The 18,080-nt window shown below is 42.8% G+C and overlaps 1 protein-coding gene across 1 annotated transcript; it reads right to left on the bottom strand.

Moving 5' to 3' along the window:
- Nucleotides 1-12,551: 12,551 nt before the first annotated feature.
- On the bottom strand, nt 12,552-17,862 carry TTC32 (tetratricopeptide repeat domain 32). The gene is made up of 3 exons (XM_014848044.3): nt 17,323-17,862; nt 13,707-13,873; nt 12,552-12,973 (listed from the first exon to the last, which is right to left on the bottom strand). The coding sequence occupies exons 1-3, from the start codon at nt 17,472-17,474 to the stop codon at nt 12,846-12,848; spliced, it is 447 nt and encodes a 148-aa protein (XP_014703530.1). The 5' UTR covers nt 17,475-17,862; the 3' UTR covers nt 12,552-12,845.
- Nucleotides 17,863-18,080: the final 218 nt, after the last annotated feature.

Below are 18,080 nucleotides of genomic sequence, written 5' to 3'. Positions count from 1 at the left end.
ACATTCCCCTCAGGCCCAGTTATGGAGCTTGTCTCCTTTCCAGATCATGCTGTAATGGACAGAGCCCTCAACTCAGACCACACTCTTTCCTGGCCCATGTAAGCATCTCAGAAGGGCAATGTTTCTCACTATAAAAATGGGTGGTCCATCTTGTTAACCTAGTTGAGCATCATGAGTTGGTTAGCTGTAAGGGCCAGGGTGGGGTGGGTGGAGGTGTAGCTCTTGGCTTTGGTGATAAAGAGCCCTGGCCTCAGAAGTCCCTACTGGGGCAGGGACCCCAGCTGGGCCACAAAGGCTTTAAGATGCTGGCTTCTGCCCATTGTGGACCTCAGGCCTCCTGTTCACTATCAGGATTTTAGAAACACCAAGAGCATCGAAGAAAAGAAAGAACACAGTTTAAGTGCAAGTATTGACCTACCTAAAGGAGACCCTTAAAAGGCCCCTAAGAACATGGGATTTGCACGTAATCACCGACTAAAACTTGAACTCCTTTAAAAAGCAAAAGGCCCTAAGTAGTGGGTATAAACTGATTGGTATTAAGTCCTCAGAGAAGGGAAAATAGCTCTGAGGAGAGTGAGAAAGGCTTTAGCAAGGAAGGAGCCATCCAGAGCCTTCCTGAAAAGGGAAGGGGTCTCTAAGCTTGAGAACCTGCCTCAGTGTGGATGGAGGCTGAGAACCAAGGCTATCGGAGCTGGACTCCTGGGAGAGAGAAGGGCTTAGCCCCCCTAATCCTGGTCCCTCCTTCCAAATGGATGGAGCTCTACTAGCAGCATCACCCCACCTCTCCACCCCGTTATCTATCTCTCTCCCCCACCCACGGGAGAGTGACTTCCCTGGTTAGTGGGATAAAGAACCACGCTGCAGAGCCAGGCCACTTCCTCTCTTCCCTGACTTCCCTGGGAGTAGCCTCTTTCAGGGTCTATGCTTCTCCTTTCATCCTCACCAAGGCCTTACCTGGGTGCTGCAGCCACTCCCGCCCTCCCCATACGTGGCGGTGTGGTGGTGGGTAGGTAAGTTGTCCTCATTCTAAGGCTCTGTTGTTGGGGAAGCATTTCACTCTCTCTAAGCTGTATCCTCCAACCCAGTCCTTCTCCCAAAGAAGCCCAGTGTTCTCTCTAAATCCACCTGTCTGCATTAGCAGTTGGTTCAAACCCCAGTGCTATTTACTGGACCCCTCAAGACACCAGTGAGGCTGGGCTGGGGAGGACTGGCAGGGAACTGCCTCTCCCACACTCTCCCTGTCCCCGAGCCTGCTCCCACAGCTCGTTCTTGGATCCCATGAAACTCGTATCCTTAAAATAATGTCCCTCTTGACTTGAGCTGATTCTGAATAAGCTTTTGATCCTTGCACCTAAATTTGTCCCAAAGTGGAAACAGCAGGGATTGGCTTCTCTGATGGCTGAGTCACTTGCCTTCTTGTTTGTCAACCTCTTAGTCTGGGGTAAAGGAGAAGCAGGCAGACAGCACTCTCCTGGTGGTGACCAGCATTCCACAGTGAAATGAAGTGTGATGGGAGCTGGCCGAGCAGAGCCAGCTTGGGGCTGTGGACCCTATCCCACCTTTACCCCAGAACCAGGGAGCCAGCCGCCTACGCTGGAGCCAAGCACAATCAGCTGAGCAAAGCAGGCCTGACGGGGACCTGTGGGGGCCAGGGGTGCTTCAGTCAAGAACATCTGTCCTCTAGAGGCAAAAAGAGGGAGGAGCTAGGTTCACCCCAGACTGAAGCAGTTCCCCAGATGCTGGACTTCCAATCTCAAAACCCAGAAAGTCCTGAGCAAAGTGGGACAAGTTGGTCACCCTAGAGGGAGCTTAGGTGTGAGAAAAAGAATAATCTGGGACTCTCTAGAAACTTTGACTCCAGCCTAATTTAAGCCTAGACTGACTGAGCACAGACTAGACTCGTCCCTTTGGTAAAATAAAAATAATGTCAGTCTTGAAGGGATAGCATGAGGCTTAAATGAGAACACATGGAAGATGGTGGGCATTTGCCCTATTGGAAGACTCTCTAACTAGTCCCCAACCTTACTCTCACTAGGTTGCCTTCCTTTGTACCTCTGGTTTCATGTGAATTTACTGTTTTCCTTCCCAGACTCTCAAGTCAAATTATAACCAGCTTTTAAGTGGGTGGAAACACCGTATATGCCCCCTTCCCCTCTCTTCTCCCAAGTTCTTTATACCAGCTCCCTTTCCTGAAGCTCTCAACTAGGGCCCCACAACTTACCTGTGCCTTGGGGTGTCCTCTCTCCCTCAGGGCTTGGCCTGGGGGCTCCTGTTCTGGAGGATGGTCCTGGGCAAAGAATTGGGTCATAAAGCAGGTAGAGGTTTGGTGTCAGGATTAATGGGAATAAGTATAAACGGAGGCACTTCACTAACTGGAAATCACTGTTACTCTTCAGCCAAGAGTTCAGAAGGGCTGATCCAGTCATAGTTCTGTTGTTAACCAACTGCATAACCTTTAGACCAGAACCTTCTCCAGTCTGTCTACAAGTAAGGAGTATGGAGTGGGAGTGTTGAGGGAGGTGAACAGGCAGAGCACAGATTTTTTAGGGCAGTGAAAATACTCTGTATGATGTTAGAACAATGGATATACAGGCAGTCCTCAACTTGCAATGGTTTGACTTACAATTTTTCAATTTTCTGATGGTGCAAAAGCGATACACCTTCAGTAGAAACCATACTTCGACTTTTGAATTTTGATCTTTTCCCAGCCTAGCAATATGAGGTACGATCCTCTCTCGGGATGCTGGGCAGTGGCAGCAGCCGCAGCTCCCAGTCAACCACAGCATCACAAGGGTAAACAACCAACACACTTACCACCGTTCTGTACAGATCCAACCATTCTGTTGTTCACTTTCAGTACAGTATTCAATACGTTACACAAGACAGTCAACACTTTATTATAAAATAGGCTTTGTGTTAGATGATTTTGCCCAACTGTATGCTTATCTAAGTGTTCTGAGTATGTTTAAGGTAGGCTGGGCTAAGCTATGATGTCCAGCAGGTTAGGTGTATTGAATGCATTTTTGACTTATGATATTTTCAACTTATGATGGGTTCATTGGGACAGAACCCCACCATAAGTCAAGGAAGATCTGTATGTCATCATACATTTGTCCAAACCCATAGAATGTACACTACGAAGAGTGAACCCTAAGATAAACTATGGACTTCGGGTGATTATGATGTGTCAATATAGGTTCATCTTTGGTAAAAATGTCCCATTCTGGTGAGTGATAGTGATCATGGGGGAGGTTATACATGTGTAGAGGTAGAAAGTAAATGGGAAATCTCTGTACCTTCCTCTCAATTTTGCTGTAAACCTAAAACTTGTCTAAAAAATAGTCTTTTAAATAAATAAAATGAAATAAAAATAAAGAAGTAGATGATTTCTCAAGTTCCTTCCAGCTCAAGTGTCATATGACTCTGATTAAAATTATATGCCCATTAAGCAATTCAAAAGGAATTATGTCTAGAAATTTGAAAGCTAGCAGCCAGCCCAAGGAGGACGAGCACTTGAGGCGGGGACATTCTGCTCCCCAGCCAGGGGCTGCTGGCTGGGGTGGTGATTGATGATGATGGAACACAGCAGTGTTTTATGAGAGTCCATGGGTAGGAAGCCTGAGGAGGCTATACATTAGTCATGTCTGAAAACCCTTCTCGCTGATATTGTAAGCCAGAAGAGCTAGCCACCACCACTTGCCCAGATGACGGACTTATTGATTCAGAAAAAGGAACAGTTAGCCAGCATTGCTTTATTTACTCAATAGCAATGATATTTTCCAGGGAGGAAAACCCACATAAAACTATTGGAATCAAAATTCTGAATCAAGTCGACCCCCGACGTGATAACTCGATATTACCCATTGTGCAAAATTACATGGTACCAATTTGGTCTCCAATTTGAGAGAGGAAACATAACACCCCTCATAAAAACCTCAAACCCTTGAGAGACTCAGGAAAACAAAGGGAAGTCTCCCTGCATCTCTCTTTCCTCCTCTCCCCTTCTCCTGGGCCCCCACACTCTTGAGTAGAACCGATGGGGGGAGGAGACACTGATCAGTTACCCTTGACATCAATCACTGTATGCTTAGACCTGGGCTAAGTGCCAGGGAGACAGACAAAAACATGGCTCCTGTCCTTAGGGTCCCCAGCTTGAAGGGGAGACACACACAGGAAATGAAACAGCATAATTAGATGCTGGGCTGAATGACATGGACAAGTTGTTCTCAAACTTCAGTGTATATCAGTCTCCTGGAGGGCTCCTTAGACACAGAAGACTGGGCCCTCCTCCAGGGCGTCAGGGTCAGTGGGTCTGGGGTGGGGCCCAAATGTTGCATTCCGACAAGTTCCGGGTGATGCTGGTGCTGCTGGTTCAGAGACCACACTCTGAGCACCAGCGACACAGACCAGTGCTGCCCACACCTGAGGGTGCAGATGAACCGCAAGGGGAGCTCATGAAAATGTAACTTCTGATTCAGTAGGTCTAGTGTAGGGCCGACAGTCTGCATTTCTGACAAACTTCCAGGTGATGCCAGTGCTGCTGAGCTGTGGACCACATTCAGTAGCAAAGGTGCTCCATCTAGACCATAATGGAAAATTGGGGAATAAGGAGATGAGTTTGGCCTGATATTGGCAGGGCAGGGTTAATGGTAATTGTTGGAAGTTGAAGATTGGGCAGGACTTAAATAAATGAGGGAAAGAGGGTATTCTGGGAGAGAACACCGTGAGCAGCAGCAGGGAGGTGGGAGTGAGAATAACAAGGGTAGAGAGGCAGACACTGGCCATTGTCACGTGCTGGCGTCAGTGACAGATTGAGGCTTGGGGCTCCACGTGCAGGTACCCCACTCCATTCGCCCTCCACTCCACCCTCCCCATTCAAGAAGCTGTTCCAATTCCAATAAGTCTACTGGCACTGGTCTTCATGATGGAAATGATTATTGTTCTGCGAGCCCCACTGACAGCTCCCAATCCTGCCGGCTCAGCCAACTTGGATGGCGTCTCACCTGGCTTGTAATGGCTTGTCGTTTGGCAGTCTGCAGGGACTCCCACTTTTCTTTTCCAGTCTCAAGCCAGAGGAGCCTCGGTCCTCCAAGAATTGAGTGTCTTGAAGGCACACGGGGTGGTTATGAGCTTCTCAACAGGCAGCCAGGGCAAACCAGTGTGTTTTGTAGAGTGCATAGTCATGGGGCCCTCTCTTGATGGAGTCAGGGTCATGACTAAGTAGGGAAATAACAGCTCTCCCACCCCTCTCCCTTGGACATCTTTAGTTTATAGGCTTGTTCTAACAAAATGTTCACCCCTTTTTCCACAGAGCGGCCTTTGTGGGTGCAAGAACAGGAAGTCATATGTGCAAAGGCCTGTCATTTGGAAACTGAGCTAATATTTATTGGGTACTGTCTTAGTTTCCCAAGGCTGTCATAACAAAGTACACAACCTGGGTGGCTTATAAGAACAGAAATTTATTGTCTCACAATTCTAGAAACTAGAAGTCTGAAATCAAGGTGTCAGCAGGGACACCTTCCCTCTGAAGACTCTAGGGGAGGATCCTTCCTGGCCTCTACCAGCTTCCGGTGGCCCCAGGCATCCCTTGGCTTGTGGTGGCATCACTCCAATCTCTGCCTCCATCTTCACATGGCTTCTTCCCTGCATCTGTGTGCATCCAAATTTCCTTCTTATAAGGACAGCAGCCATATTGGATTAAGGGACTGCTCCATTCCTGTATGACCTCCTCTTAACTAATTACATCTGCAACAAGCCCATTCCCTAATAGGGCCACATTCTGAGGTCGTGGTGGTTAAGACTTCAACATATCTTTTTGGGGGACACCATTCAACCCATAAAAGGTACCTGTTATGAAACCATAATAAAACATAAAGTCCTGCTGAATCTGACCTTGCCTTTTAGAGGGCTTTCTTCCTCTCAATTAAACTAGAACGGTGAGCTATTTTAAAATAAAACAAAAACAACTATAAATAGGGGCCCTTTCTCCAGATCAGCTGAGAATCAAGGGATCAAACACTTGTCCACCCCACCCTAACAGCCAGTGATGACTCTGCAGGATCTAAATAGCAAGTTAATTGGCAGATTATGATAACTAAGTCATTTATCCATGCCATATTTGACTCCCTTCTACATGCCAGGCACTGTTCTGGGTGCCCATGATCCAGCAGTGAACAAAACAGACCAAAATCCCTGCCCTGCAGATGCTTGGTGAGGGGGGAGTGGGGAGGGGTGTGGTGGGGGAGCCAGGCAGGCAAAAGGAATAAGCACAAGGTGTGGGCTGATAGAGGAAAAGTGAGATGAGGAGTATGACTGGGATTTGCATTTAAATGGGGTGGTCAGAGGATGGCCATCATAAGGTGACAGACAAGCAAAGGCCTGAAGGAGGGGTTCAGGTCATGGGGTGAGGGGTGCAGGGAGGGAGCAGCAAGTGCCAAGTCCTCGGCCATCATGAGAACTCTGCTTCCACTCAGCCATGAGAGCAGCCATCGCGCACTTTCAAACCCTCACTCCATGGCTGGGCTGAAGCTGACTTTTGGGGGTGAGGGCCAACGTGGGAGACTAGTCGAGAGAGCTGCAAAACAGAGGGGGCGCCATCCTGGCCTGCGGTGTCGCAGAGGAGAAGGACGTGGACATTGCTGGACTCTGGGTCTGTGCGGAGGTTAGAACCCCGCTGTCGGCGGCCAGGGGCCCTGGGATGCAAGGAGTCTGGCAGACACCACAGCAGCGTGGGGGACACAGGCTCAGTTGGGACGTGTTAAGTGTGCGCTCTTGCAACTCCTTAACCTTAAAAAGAGCGCTCTAACGAAGTGGAAATAGATTCAAACAAATGTGGTGCCAAAAGGATATGGTGGGAAGTATTCTCACTACAAACCAGTCAAAACTGCGAAGGCATAAAGCCACAAAGGTGGTGGAAAGAACTAAAACAATTTTTACAGATGAGACTGCGGGGCATAGGAAAAGTGAGGCCCTTTGTTTCTAGTTGTTCTGGTTAAAAGTGGTTGCCTCTGGAGGGGAATGTGGAGGAGAAAGGGATCTTACTCTTTATGTATACCTCCTGCACCGTTTTAATTTTTATTACCATATGTATGTATTAATTTTATAACAAAAAATTGGCAAGCATTTTTAATGTGGTTTTTAAAATCATGGGTCTAAGCAGAATGAGGTAGATTCTATGTTTTCACAAGAGTGTTCAAGATAATAAATGGCTTGTTACTGAATAATGACAGGTATACTGTAATTCCATGCATATACTGTCGTCCCTGGGTATCTGTGGGGGATTGGTTCCAGGAGCCCCACATATACCAAAGTTCACACATACTCAAGTCCTTTATATAAAATGCATATAACCTACACACATCTTTCTGTATACCTTAAATCATCTCTAGATAACTTACAACGCCTAATGCTACGTAAACAGTTGTTAGGCTGTATTGCCTAGGGAATAAAGACGTGGAAAAAAGTCTGTACATATTCATTACAGACGCAACCATCATGGGCCTTTCCATTGGTTGGTTGAATCAGCAGATGTGGAACTGGGGATACCAAGAGCCGACTGGACATACATGTGTCTATGTATTTGTACATAGAAAAAAGTCTGCAAGGATGGATATAAAGTTAACAGTGGCTACCCATGCAGAGTGAGAATGGAGAAGGGCCTTAACCAGGGAACTCTCACTTTTTACAGTATTCTCTTCTGCAGTTGGTGTCTACTTTTAAAAGGAGTACTTAGATGTGTTTGAATTCAAGGTGAAGGTCTTCCCTATACTTTGCTTCACTCAATTAAACCTCCACATCATCCGAAGAAGAATTATTGAATATTTTAAATAAACAGGCCATAGGAAATTTTCAGTCTCCCTTCTCTCTTACTCCTACAAGAAATAAGTGACTATAAAATGATAAACTCTATTCAAGTTGTTTTTGTTTTTTCAATAGAAGTGTCACAATATCAATTTTTAAAAGTTAAGCTTGACTCATAAAATACAGAGTGAACACATGGCAAGTGTTTATCTAACTCATCAATGAGAGAACAACCAGGACGGTAAAAAAGCAGCGGAGGAACTGAGCATTTATGGTCAATGAGGAAGGAATTTGGGGATAAAGTTACTAGTTTAGAATCAAAACCAGTTGATATCCTCCAGGGCAATCAAACCATAAACTTTGGGATTATCATTTCTACCAGACAGAAATCATTTGCCTCTTCTCTGGACAGAAATCTGCAGGTTACATGTAATCTCACAGAGTCTGGGCCCTAAGCGAGAGCGAAGAGAAAACCAAAAAAAGATGCAGCCCCTAGAGAATGAAACGGTCCCCGGGCGGATCTGCCGGGCTGTGCTCAGCACGATGTTGAAAGGACATGCAATCCTCCTTTTGTCTTATTTATAAATGTTGGATGCGTTTTCTTAACATAAGATACGAATTTACATATTGGCAGCTGCAGCTTTCAATTTTCCAAATGGAGTTTGCTCTTAACATTAATCTACTTTTCACCATCTTTTGTGTCTGTTTTCAATCAGGCAGGAAAATTACCAACAAGCAATTCTAGAATTGCAATAATGTTCCGTTATAACAACTAAATATATTTTTATATTGTTTTGGTACTCTCCCTTGATGGGTACTAAAAATTTTATGAGCAATTTAAACTTTGTATCCAGACAAAAAAAAAAAAATTCACATATCTGCTTTGCGTTGATTCAGCAACAAAAAAATCAATTGATACTAACTGCCGTTTCGAATGTTTATATGAATTTTAGAGATAACTTTGGGCAAGTTACTGAATTTCTTAGCCTCAGCTTCCTCCTCTGTGAAAAAATAAGACTTTCTTCACTGTACTGTTGTATGCATAATTGCATGCTGACAGATAGAAACTGGGTTTATACTGCTGTGCTCTTCTTCAGTGTTATATACACGTTCACAGGTCAATTTCTGCTTGTTGGGCTTCCTTGTAGGTTTGGGGTTTCTCACCATTTGCCTTTTGCTACATGGATGTGTCCTTTTATCTTCTTGTGATTTTTAAAAGTGTAAACTATGTTTTTTAATGTTATCAATTGCTTCGTTTTTCAAAAAAAAAAAATTAAATTGTATTTCTCATCCATCTTTCTTTTTTGTAAAGAATGAAAGGGCGTTTTTTGCAGTCTCCTAACATTAGATGTGAAATTTAACAAATCTCTCTCTCTTTCTGACCAAATGCCATTTTAAATTGGAATCCCTCTCCTATAATTTACTGTCACATTTTTGAGAAATACAGAAAACACCACGTGAATTTATCTAGCAGCCGTGAAAATTGCACACTGAGCTCATGTAGCAGCTGCTCAGTTAGCTCTTCACTAGGCTCTTGAAAAGTTATGGCATGTTTGTCAACAATTCGTTTTTTTAAATAACAACCTGTTCACTCAAACACATCCAGTAAATACGCTGTAAGAAGTCAAATTTCAACGTCAGCCTCAGGCAGAGCCGGACTCTCCCCCGTACTCGACACGAGTCTACAGCCGGAAACCAGCACGTGAACCGAACTAGACCCGTGCGCTCGCTGGGACGGGACCGGAAGCGGCAGCGTCTCAGGACCGTCCAGCGGCTATGCGTGTGCGGCGGTGTTCTGGAGCATTCTCATGCTTACTATGCCCAAAAGTGTTTTTCTGTGTTATAACTTCATTCAGTGTAGTTTGCATGCAAGAGGACCATGAGACCCAAAAAGTTTCAAAAATTGGTTTTAAAAATGGTACAGAAACTGAAAATACTTAAAAACAATTGAATTGTACACTTTAAATGAGTAAATTGTATGATACGTGAATTGTATCTCAATAAAGCTGGGGTTTTTTTAGTGGTGCAGAAAGAAGAAAAACATTACTATGTATGGTAAGCGTTCATGCCATTCCAATTTATGTAACTGTTGTATATGTAATTACATAATTTCAAATTATTACATAAATTTGTTTTCATTGCTCAATTGATATATTTTTCTGTCTGTGAAAAGTATTTGGGTAGCTTAGGCTAAAATGCAATTCATAATTTTTCCGATCAAAATTAATGTAAATTTTTTTCACTTAATGGCTTTTCACGTCTCAGAAGCATTTTCAGGGACAAATTAAAGCTGTTAAGCAAGATATAGGTTTAATTATTTGAAACTTAGAGTTAAATTTCTAAGGAGATTATAGACTTGGCAAAGATGGCGATGCTGAGAGGAGGATCAGAGTAAATGCTGAATTGATTTGCCCTGAGTGGCAGGGTTGAAATATATCACGCCCACTGAGAAAGACTTCAGACACGCAAAACGGCAGGGGGCCAAACTATGCAGAGCGTTGGGAGGGTAGAGAGCCAGTGAAAGGCAGAAAAACCAGGAAAAATCTAGAAAAGGGCAAACAGATGATTAAAAGCTGACTTGGAAATTTAGTTTGCTAATCTACCAGCTGGACTGTAGTTTGCTATCATAAAGTCAATCCATAGGCTTCATTCAGTCACAGATTTCAGAAAAAAAAAAAGAGCTCCATGCTTGAGTAATTTTCTAAGCTCAAAAATAACTTAAATCCATTTATCTCTTACCTTACTTTGTGGAGGACAAACCTTGTAACAAACCACAATTTTCTGCCTTGTTTTTGCAGAGAGAAAAACTGGAAAACAGTATCATTTGGGAAAAAGGAGAGAGCTCAACAAATACTGAAATGTGGGAAATGTGAACGACAGCAAACACAAAATACTCTCTCTAAGGCACACAGCAAAGGAACTATTTAGTCAACCAGAAATTTAGAATCTGAATGTGTAATGTCTAAGTTTTGAAGAAGATAAATGAGGAAAATATATTATTCTTTAGTTATTTCCAGTAACTTGAGAAAAACACGTGCCTGGTTCCAAATCAGCAAGTGCCGATTCTGAACTTCAGCGACTTTTTTTTTCTGACAAAGGAAGAAAAAACGTTGAATAAAACTCAACCAACCAAATGAAATTTTTTGACTTTTTTTTCACATTACACCTGATCCCAGTCAAGAATAAAGAGAAAAGAATATGAGCTAAAAGAAAGTAAAGTTATTGAAGCATTTTTTAAGTATTTCGTTTTCTGGGTAGAACGGCTTTAAGCTTTCCCAAGGTCTAGGGACCCTGCTTTTCTAAAAAAAAAAAAAAAAACAGTTTTCTTAAGAGGGATTTTTCTACATTTTAATGCAGTTTTATAAATTCTTTTAAAGACATGTCCAACAAATGGAAAGATAAGTCATACAGGAAAATGTGAATAATCCCAGAAATATAGACTTTCAGTTTCCTTCCAGACTTCATTTCCTTTTAATATTAATTCACCTGCAGCCCAAATTCTCCATGTGTTCTGCCAGATACTATTTATGAACTACACACACGGCAATTACTTCCTCGAATTCATGACATCACTTAAAAAAACCCATCAGGCTGATGATGGTGACGGCATCTGAGGCCATAGAAGTCACTCTGCGCCTACCTCTGGAGACTCTGGGCAAACTCACTCTCCTTTCTCCCGATTAGGGTAACTTCCACCCCAGAACAGTTTTTCCACAGCAATAACAAACTAGTTGGACAGATCCTGAGATGCAGGATCTGTATCTCTGAAGGCCAAACCTCAACAATAAAAACAAAAAACTGTAGATGAGACATGGCTGGCTTGGGCTTGTCTTCCCTTCAAATTCTTCCCCAGTTCTTGATCGCTTCATCATAGCCTAACTCATTTGTTGGCAGCACCTAAATAAAACAGATTTTTTAAAACCTTTAAATAAAATAGATTTCTTAAAACCTTTATATTTACTAAGCACTTTCCTTCAGTGCCTCACCTCTCTATCCACCCCATCCCATTCCCAACTTATTAAAGATTAGTAGTGCCTGGCTTATAGTAAATTGTCAGCAAATGTTGATGATGACAATAATTATTGTCATTATCCAGAGGCAGAAGACTATGTTCAGTATTTAAATCTTAATCTATCTTATCGAGGATTACTAGAGAAAATCAAATGTAAGCTGAATTCTTTCAAATTGCTCTCTGTGGGACACGTGTTCCTTTTTAAGCCCCCATGTTATGTCTCTCTAGCCTAGCTATAGAAAATAACTTTGCTCTCAAAGCGAATGCCATGGGGAGAAAATGGGCAAGGGACTATTCTAGATTAAAAGAATGCAAAGAGACATAACAACAAAATGCAATGTAACTTGATTGCCTCCAGAACCAGAAATAAAAATCTACACAAGACATTTTGGAAACAGTTGGGGAAATTTGAATATGGGCTGAATGTGGATGATATTATAGAATTACATGTTTTATTAGTTATTATAATGGTATTGTGGTTATAAAGGAGGATGTCTCTGTTCTTAGAAGATGTAGGCTGAAATATTTAGGGATGAAATATTGTGGTATCTGCAACTTATTTTCAAGTGGTTCAGAAAAAAAGTTATATTTAAATATAAAGAAAAAGCAAATGTGGTACAATATTAACAACTGGTGACTCTAAGTGAAAAGTTTATGTGTTTATTATATTATACTTCAATTCTTCTGTGGATGTAAAATATTTAAATAAAAAGTTGGGAATAAAAAAATAGCAAAAGAATAGTTTTACTGAAGAAAATGCCACACATTTCTTTATTTTACTGTAATAATACACAATTATACATTGCTATTACTTATTTACACTTTATAAAAGCACACCTATACAACATAGTTTCTCAATCTGAAATTCGCTTCCTATATACATTATTTAACTTTCAGTGTTAATGCATGAATCTCTTTTTCATAAATATAAATCAAAACAGCTCAACACCTAAATTAGAGACAATTAAATACCAGGTGTAAAGATCTTGAGTTAATATTTCAATTAAGTTAAAATTTTCAATAATTTTTTTTTTTAGTAATTTCTTCTTTGTTTTTCTTCTTTGTCCAAAAGAGTCTGTTTTAAGCTCAAAGTAGCATCTTGAAATCCAGGATTTAAGCCTAATACCTTCTTGAAATCTTCCAAAGCATCATCAAAGTATCCTGTACCAGAACCCAAAAAATGGAAAAGAGGAAAAAAGCTGAATATTTCTATATGTTATTCATAGCAAAGTTTGGATCTATACTTCTGCTTCTATATTTACAAGCTTTCAATCACTCCTAGTAAAGGAATTTTTTTTCTCTTTATAATGATACAGAGATGTGTATATCAAAGTAATTTCGTGTACCTTTACAGAATAATACATAAAATTAGCTACGAGTTTATCTATTGAGATTTAAAAGGTAAATAGCATAGAAACAGAAAATACCAACAAAATGATATCATCTGTTTTACATAATTACAGTAAAATTAAGAAACAGGAAATTCATTTTCTTTTTAACACTTTAAATGTGAAACAGTATCTACAGCCTCTTTAATCAAAGGATCTCAAACCTCTTCACTTTGTATTGTGTTGTGACCCTTCAAAGATTTTAACTCAGAAAAGTTCCACAGGTGAGCACCAGCATGAGCCTCATTTTGAAGCTGGGAACGCACGGGCTCAAAGTAACGGGGTCACCCTCATGGGGTGGGTGCAATTCCCACCCGTGCTCCGTTGTGGTCTGTACCGCCTGTCGAAAGCCTAAAATAAACACAGGGACACTTCCTTTGTCCCAGGCTCTAAACCTAAATTTCACATAACTTTATGACTTGATGATGGCTACATTAGTTTTACAACATTTGAGAGCTCTGAATTAACAGAACATCGTCAAGGACAAAAGAAAAAAAAAATCTTACCTAGCCTATACAATATCAACCCTCTGTTGTAATATGGAACCTCAAAATCGGGTTGGACTTCTATGGCAGATGTGTAGTCATCCATGGCTTCATCAAAATCAACCCTGAAGTATTTGATTTGCCCCCTGTTGTTATATGCAGTAGCCAAATCCTCAGGGCTGCATTTACTATAAACAAAAAGTTCACATTAAAAAACACCCTGTTACCAAATTCTCATTTCCACTTTCATTCTCTTTTGGGTGTTGTCAAACTTCACAGCCGATAACATGCAGTATTGACACTGAAAAATCAAGTGGAAGAAACAAAATGCAGAGAAACAAAGCTGTGGAATCAATTTTTGTTTAATCCCATTACGTACTTTTGTAGGATTCTGTAGCCCTACAGCGTCAACCCGGAAAGCACATTCATTTTACAGCTTGTTCAAAGCCCAAGTTCACTGCCAACTTGTTAGCTCAATATAATATTAAAATGATCGTTCATTTTCTAAGCACATGCCAGGAGGGCAAAGACGACAGATCAGATCCATATCGACCAAGGAGAGAAAGCCAGCCCAAAGTCCAAGTTCTCTACAGACAGGTCACAAAGTGAGTCATCAAGTTTATTCTCACATCTGTTAAGTGAGCTCAGAACAATGAGATCTGAAATCATTTTCCAACAATAAAGAAACACAAGTTAACCCTAAGTGAAAATTCAACAGGCTGATCCCCAGCGAGTGCTCTCTGGAGACAGATGCCCTCCCTCCAGCCGTGGCTGGGATGCTCCCCAAGGCCAGACTGACTGCCTGCTCGAGGCCGTCAAGGCTCCGGTCCACTCTGGTGGTCCTGTGTGCAGAATCGGTCCCGCACCTGAGGGCTCCAGAGGCTGCCCCAGGAGCTTTAAGGGAGTGGACTTTCCTGTGCCGGGTTGGACTCCCAGGCAGCTCCGACGGGCCATGAGCTCAACAGGTCAAGCCCTCTCCCCAGCCCCTGCTTGGGGAATCGTTTGCACAGAGAACTTTAATGGGCTCTGCTCTTGTCAGAGATGATTCTGTTTTCTTTTCTTTTTTTCTAAAGGGACTCTCAAATTGGAGCCAAACGGGGAAGATGCACGTTAAACTCATCTGTCATTTCTTTGTTATACCCCATAGTGCAAAGTATAGTGTGACTGCCGTGAGTGTGATTAAAATTACTTCTCTTAACATCTTGATCCTTGAGATCTCCAACAGTGACTGTAACTACTGCTGCCATAGGAGCTACTCAGAGCCTAGAGGTCTCCTTGAAGTCTAAGTTTGCTCACAATGGAGAGAAGCCACTGCAGCTTTAGAAAATTCTGTTTCTGCAAGCTACGACTGAGAGAGACTGGGTACAGGACGCTTCTGAATGCCACTGGCACCAGTGTCAGAACCTACAGAACAGGAGGGCACGCTCCATTCATCTCTCTCTGTTATGACAGTAGGTGAACCACTCCCAGCAAGGAGTTTTAAGAAAAATGCAGCCTCAGGACTCCAGTAAGGTTTTAGTCATTAAGTTTCTAAACTTCTTAGAAATTTCTTATATTCAGAGGATCGTAGAATGTTTGATTTAGATTTAGATCTCATTACAACAAATTCTGAAAGCCTATTTTTCATGTGGAAATTGTTTCCTATTTTAAAGGCATGGGCTAAAAGTTGAAGCCAAAATTATTTTGTTGTAATAGTGAGATTTTGTAATGATAGTATTTATCATAATGGAATTTAACCTAATCCAAATGTGTATTTTTAGCATTTTCAAACTTTAGCAAAAAAAAATTTGGAAATTAGGTTTATGGCTAGGCTGTACTTTTGGATATTAAAAGAAAATGTTATAAACCATTCAGAGTGGCAGGCATTCAAAGATTGCAAATACTGTTTCAAAATGATTCAGTGACCCAATATTTCAAAAATTAAATTTAAACTCCAAAAGATACATTTAAGGAAAAAGTTTGAAATGACAGAATTCGGTTTCAATCCATGAGTTCCTAGAAGAATTTCAGAACTATAAGGGAATAAAAAGGTCCATTCGGGCATACAGAGCTCCCTTCTACGAAATCATGCAGATCTCTTCTGTGCTGCTAAGGGGGAGAAACTACATTTGCTACAGACACACATTTGTGCTGGGACACCGAGATGCGCAAAGGAGGAGTAACAAAACTAGATGGCATCAATACACCTGTTGCTAATGAATACTTTTTGAAATCTATTAGATAAGACTATTCTTCGAGCTTGAAACAAGGATGGAAAACTACATTCTATACTGACTACTTTTTTTGGCCAGGGGGTGGCGGGTGGGGGGGGGATGGTGGTGCCATCTTATTGCCTGTTCAGAAATTTCAATTAACTATTATTCTGGTGTATTATTGAAATGAGAAAACAATTTTATTTTCCTAGTTTAATTCCACATGAGTTTAACAAACAGGATAGGAATCTTAAGCCTCATACAAAAGACAAGCTGGCATCCTGTCAAAAAAACCAAATCTTTGAGGGGAGAGGGTGATGGTGCAGACAACTCGAAACTGTCAGAAAAGCTGTTCATTTAACCCTGGTCTGTTCTTTCGTGTCTCATCCTGGTCCAGTCCACACCATCAACAAGAACAACGAAGGCAAAACTTGGAGTAACAACAAATGCTACACATCCAGGCATAAACTCAAGATAGTTTGGACGAGCAGGTCCTAGAGGTGAGGATGCTAACAACACAAAAAGACATCACGTGCCTCCTGGTGGAAGTACACACCACCACACATGAAGTATTCTTGCCATAACACTGGATCTGACTTGGAGCAAACCTCAAGATTTAACTACCAACTCACAAGCAATGTAGGGCACAGGGGACCATATTAAATGATGTCAGGGAGATGAATTCAGCAAATCCAAATATGGGGAGTTCTCAGGACACACCACTCGGTTTCCTCAACAAAGAAACTGCAAGGGAAAAAAAAACAAGGGGAGCCTGATAGATTGAGACCTGCTGTGCATTCTGCCTTGAACCAACTGCTAAAAACCAACCAACCAAACAAAATAAACTTTATTGATTAATCAGGAAAGTTCCAACACTGACTAGGTATTTGATATGAAGAAATTATATGATAATAATGATACTACGGTTATGTCTTTTTAAGACTCCTTACTATTTAGCAATGCTCTCTGAGACTTCCATGGATGAGTAATAGTCTGGGGGAGATAATACTCAGGGCGCGTGACGGTTACCCGGGGGTTCATTACACTATTTTCCATATATTTACTTTTTTTTTCATAAGTGAAAAACAAACCAAAACACCGTTGCGATGCTGTGGCTGGAATCGCGGCACCGCGTGCCCGCGTGGCACCACTCGCGTCCCCTCGCCTCACCGGGTCCCCAGATCCCACATGCAAAAAGCACAGGTGGAGAAGCCCTATCCGCTCTAAAAGTCTCAGGATCCGAGAGGGAGTAACAGAGGAGGAGGACACCGGGGTGGGGCCAGCCGGCGTCCCGGAGGGAGGCGCCCGTCACCGCCTTACTGGGAAGACACCTGCCCGCTCCGTCCTCGGCGCCCGTGAACTCCCAGCGGCGAGCAGAGAGGCTGGAGGACCCCCGCCTCCCCCCTTGGGGAGACGCCGCCGCCCCTATTTCTCGCGATACTTACTTCCCGGGCGCCGCTCCTACCGAACCCGCAGAGAGGCACCGGCGAATGTAAGCGGAGTACAGCGCCTCGGCTTCCGCATACTCGCCCTTCTCGAAATGAGCCTGGGCGAGTGCTAGGGTTGCGTGGCTTTGTTGCCCTTGCTGCCCTTCCATAGCAGCCGGAGGCCTACCCTGACATGTAGAAAGAAGATTGACTTCTGATAGATTAGAGGCGGCACAACAGACCCACTTCCGCACCCCGGAATTTAACTTGACAGAAAAACCTCGGCGCTAGTGCAGGGAGAAGTTTGTGCCTTCGGAGCACCCGTCGTCTCGCGAGATCAATACCACGCTGCCGGCGAAGATATCCTGCGGTCCTGGAAAGCTTGGACACGCTCTTAGGAAGCGCAGTTTTGTTACTACGGCTGGTCCCGCCTGCTCCGTTCCCCAAGAAAGCAGTAGATCGATGGTCGTAAAGTGGTTTCCAGGTCCGTGGTCTCATGTTACGAGGAGCTTGTCCTTTGTTACAGATACTGGAGGCGGGGAGCGGCTGGCTGTGCCGGAAGCGGAAGAAGCCTTGGTTTGTTTATGAATGGCCGCTTGGCCTGGGGACTCACTGCAGTTCTAGTGTCCGCCCTCGGCAAAATACCCAACAGAGGATGTTTTGTGTAGGCTGTGGTTACTCTGAGACAGTTTGTGTTGAAATCCCATGAGCTTACTTGTCCCACGGTCCAGAGTCGGAATTCAAACCCTACTATTTATTTACTCCAAAACCCCTAG

Source organism: Equus asinus, chromosome 6, assembly GCF_041296235.1.
Source record: "Equus asinus isolate D_3611 breed Donkey chromosome 6, EquAss-T2T_v2, whole genome shotgun sequence".
NCBI classification, from domain to species: Eukaryota; Metazoa; Chordata; class Mammalia; order Perissodactyla; family Equidae; genus Equus; species Equus asinus.
Note: the sequence above shows the minus strand (reverse complement) of the source record. Positions and strands in the feature narration are given on the sequence as shown.

Excerpts from the sequence above, each read along its gene's own strand:
- TTC32 (XM_014848044.3), bottom strand. The coding sequence starts at position 17,474 with ATGGAAGGGCAGCAAGGGCAACAAAGCCACGCAACCCTAGCACTCGCC. Across the intron at positions 13,874-17,322 it reads GTAGGAGCGGCGCCCGGGAA|TAAATGCAGCCCTGAGGATT; the intron begins GTAAGTATCGCG and ends TTTTGTTTATAG. Across the intron at positions 12,974-13,706 it reads GTTGATATTGTATAGGCTAG|GATACTTTGATGATGCTTTG; the intron begins GTAAGATTTTTT and ends GTTCTGGTACAG.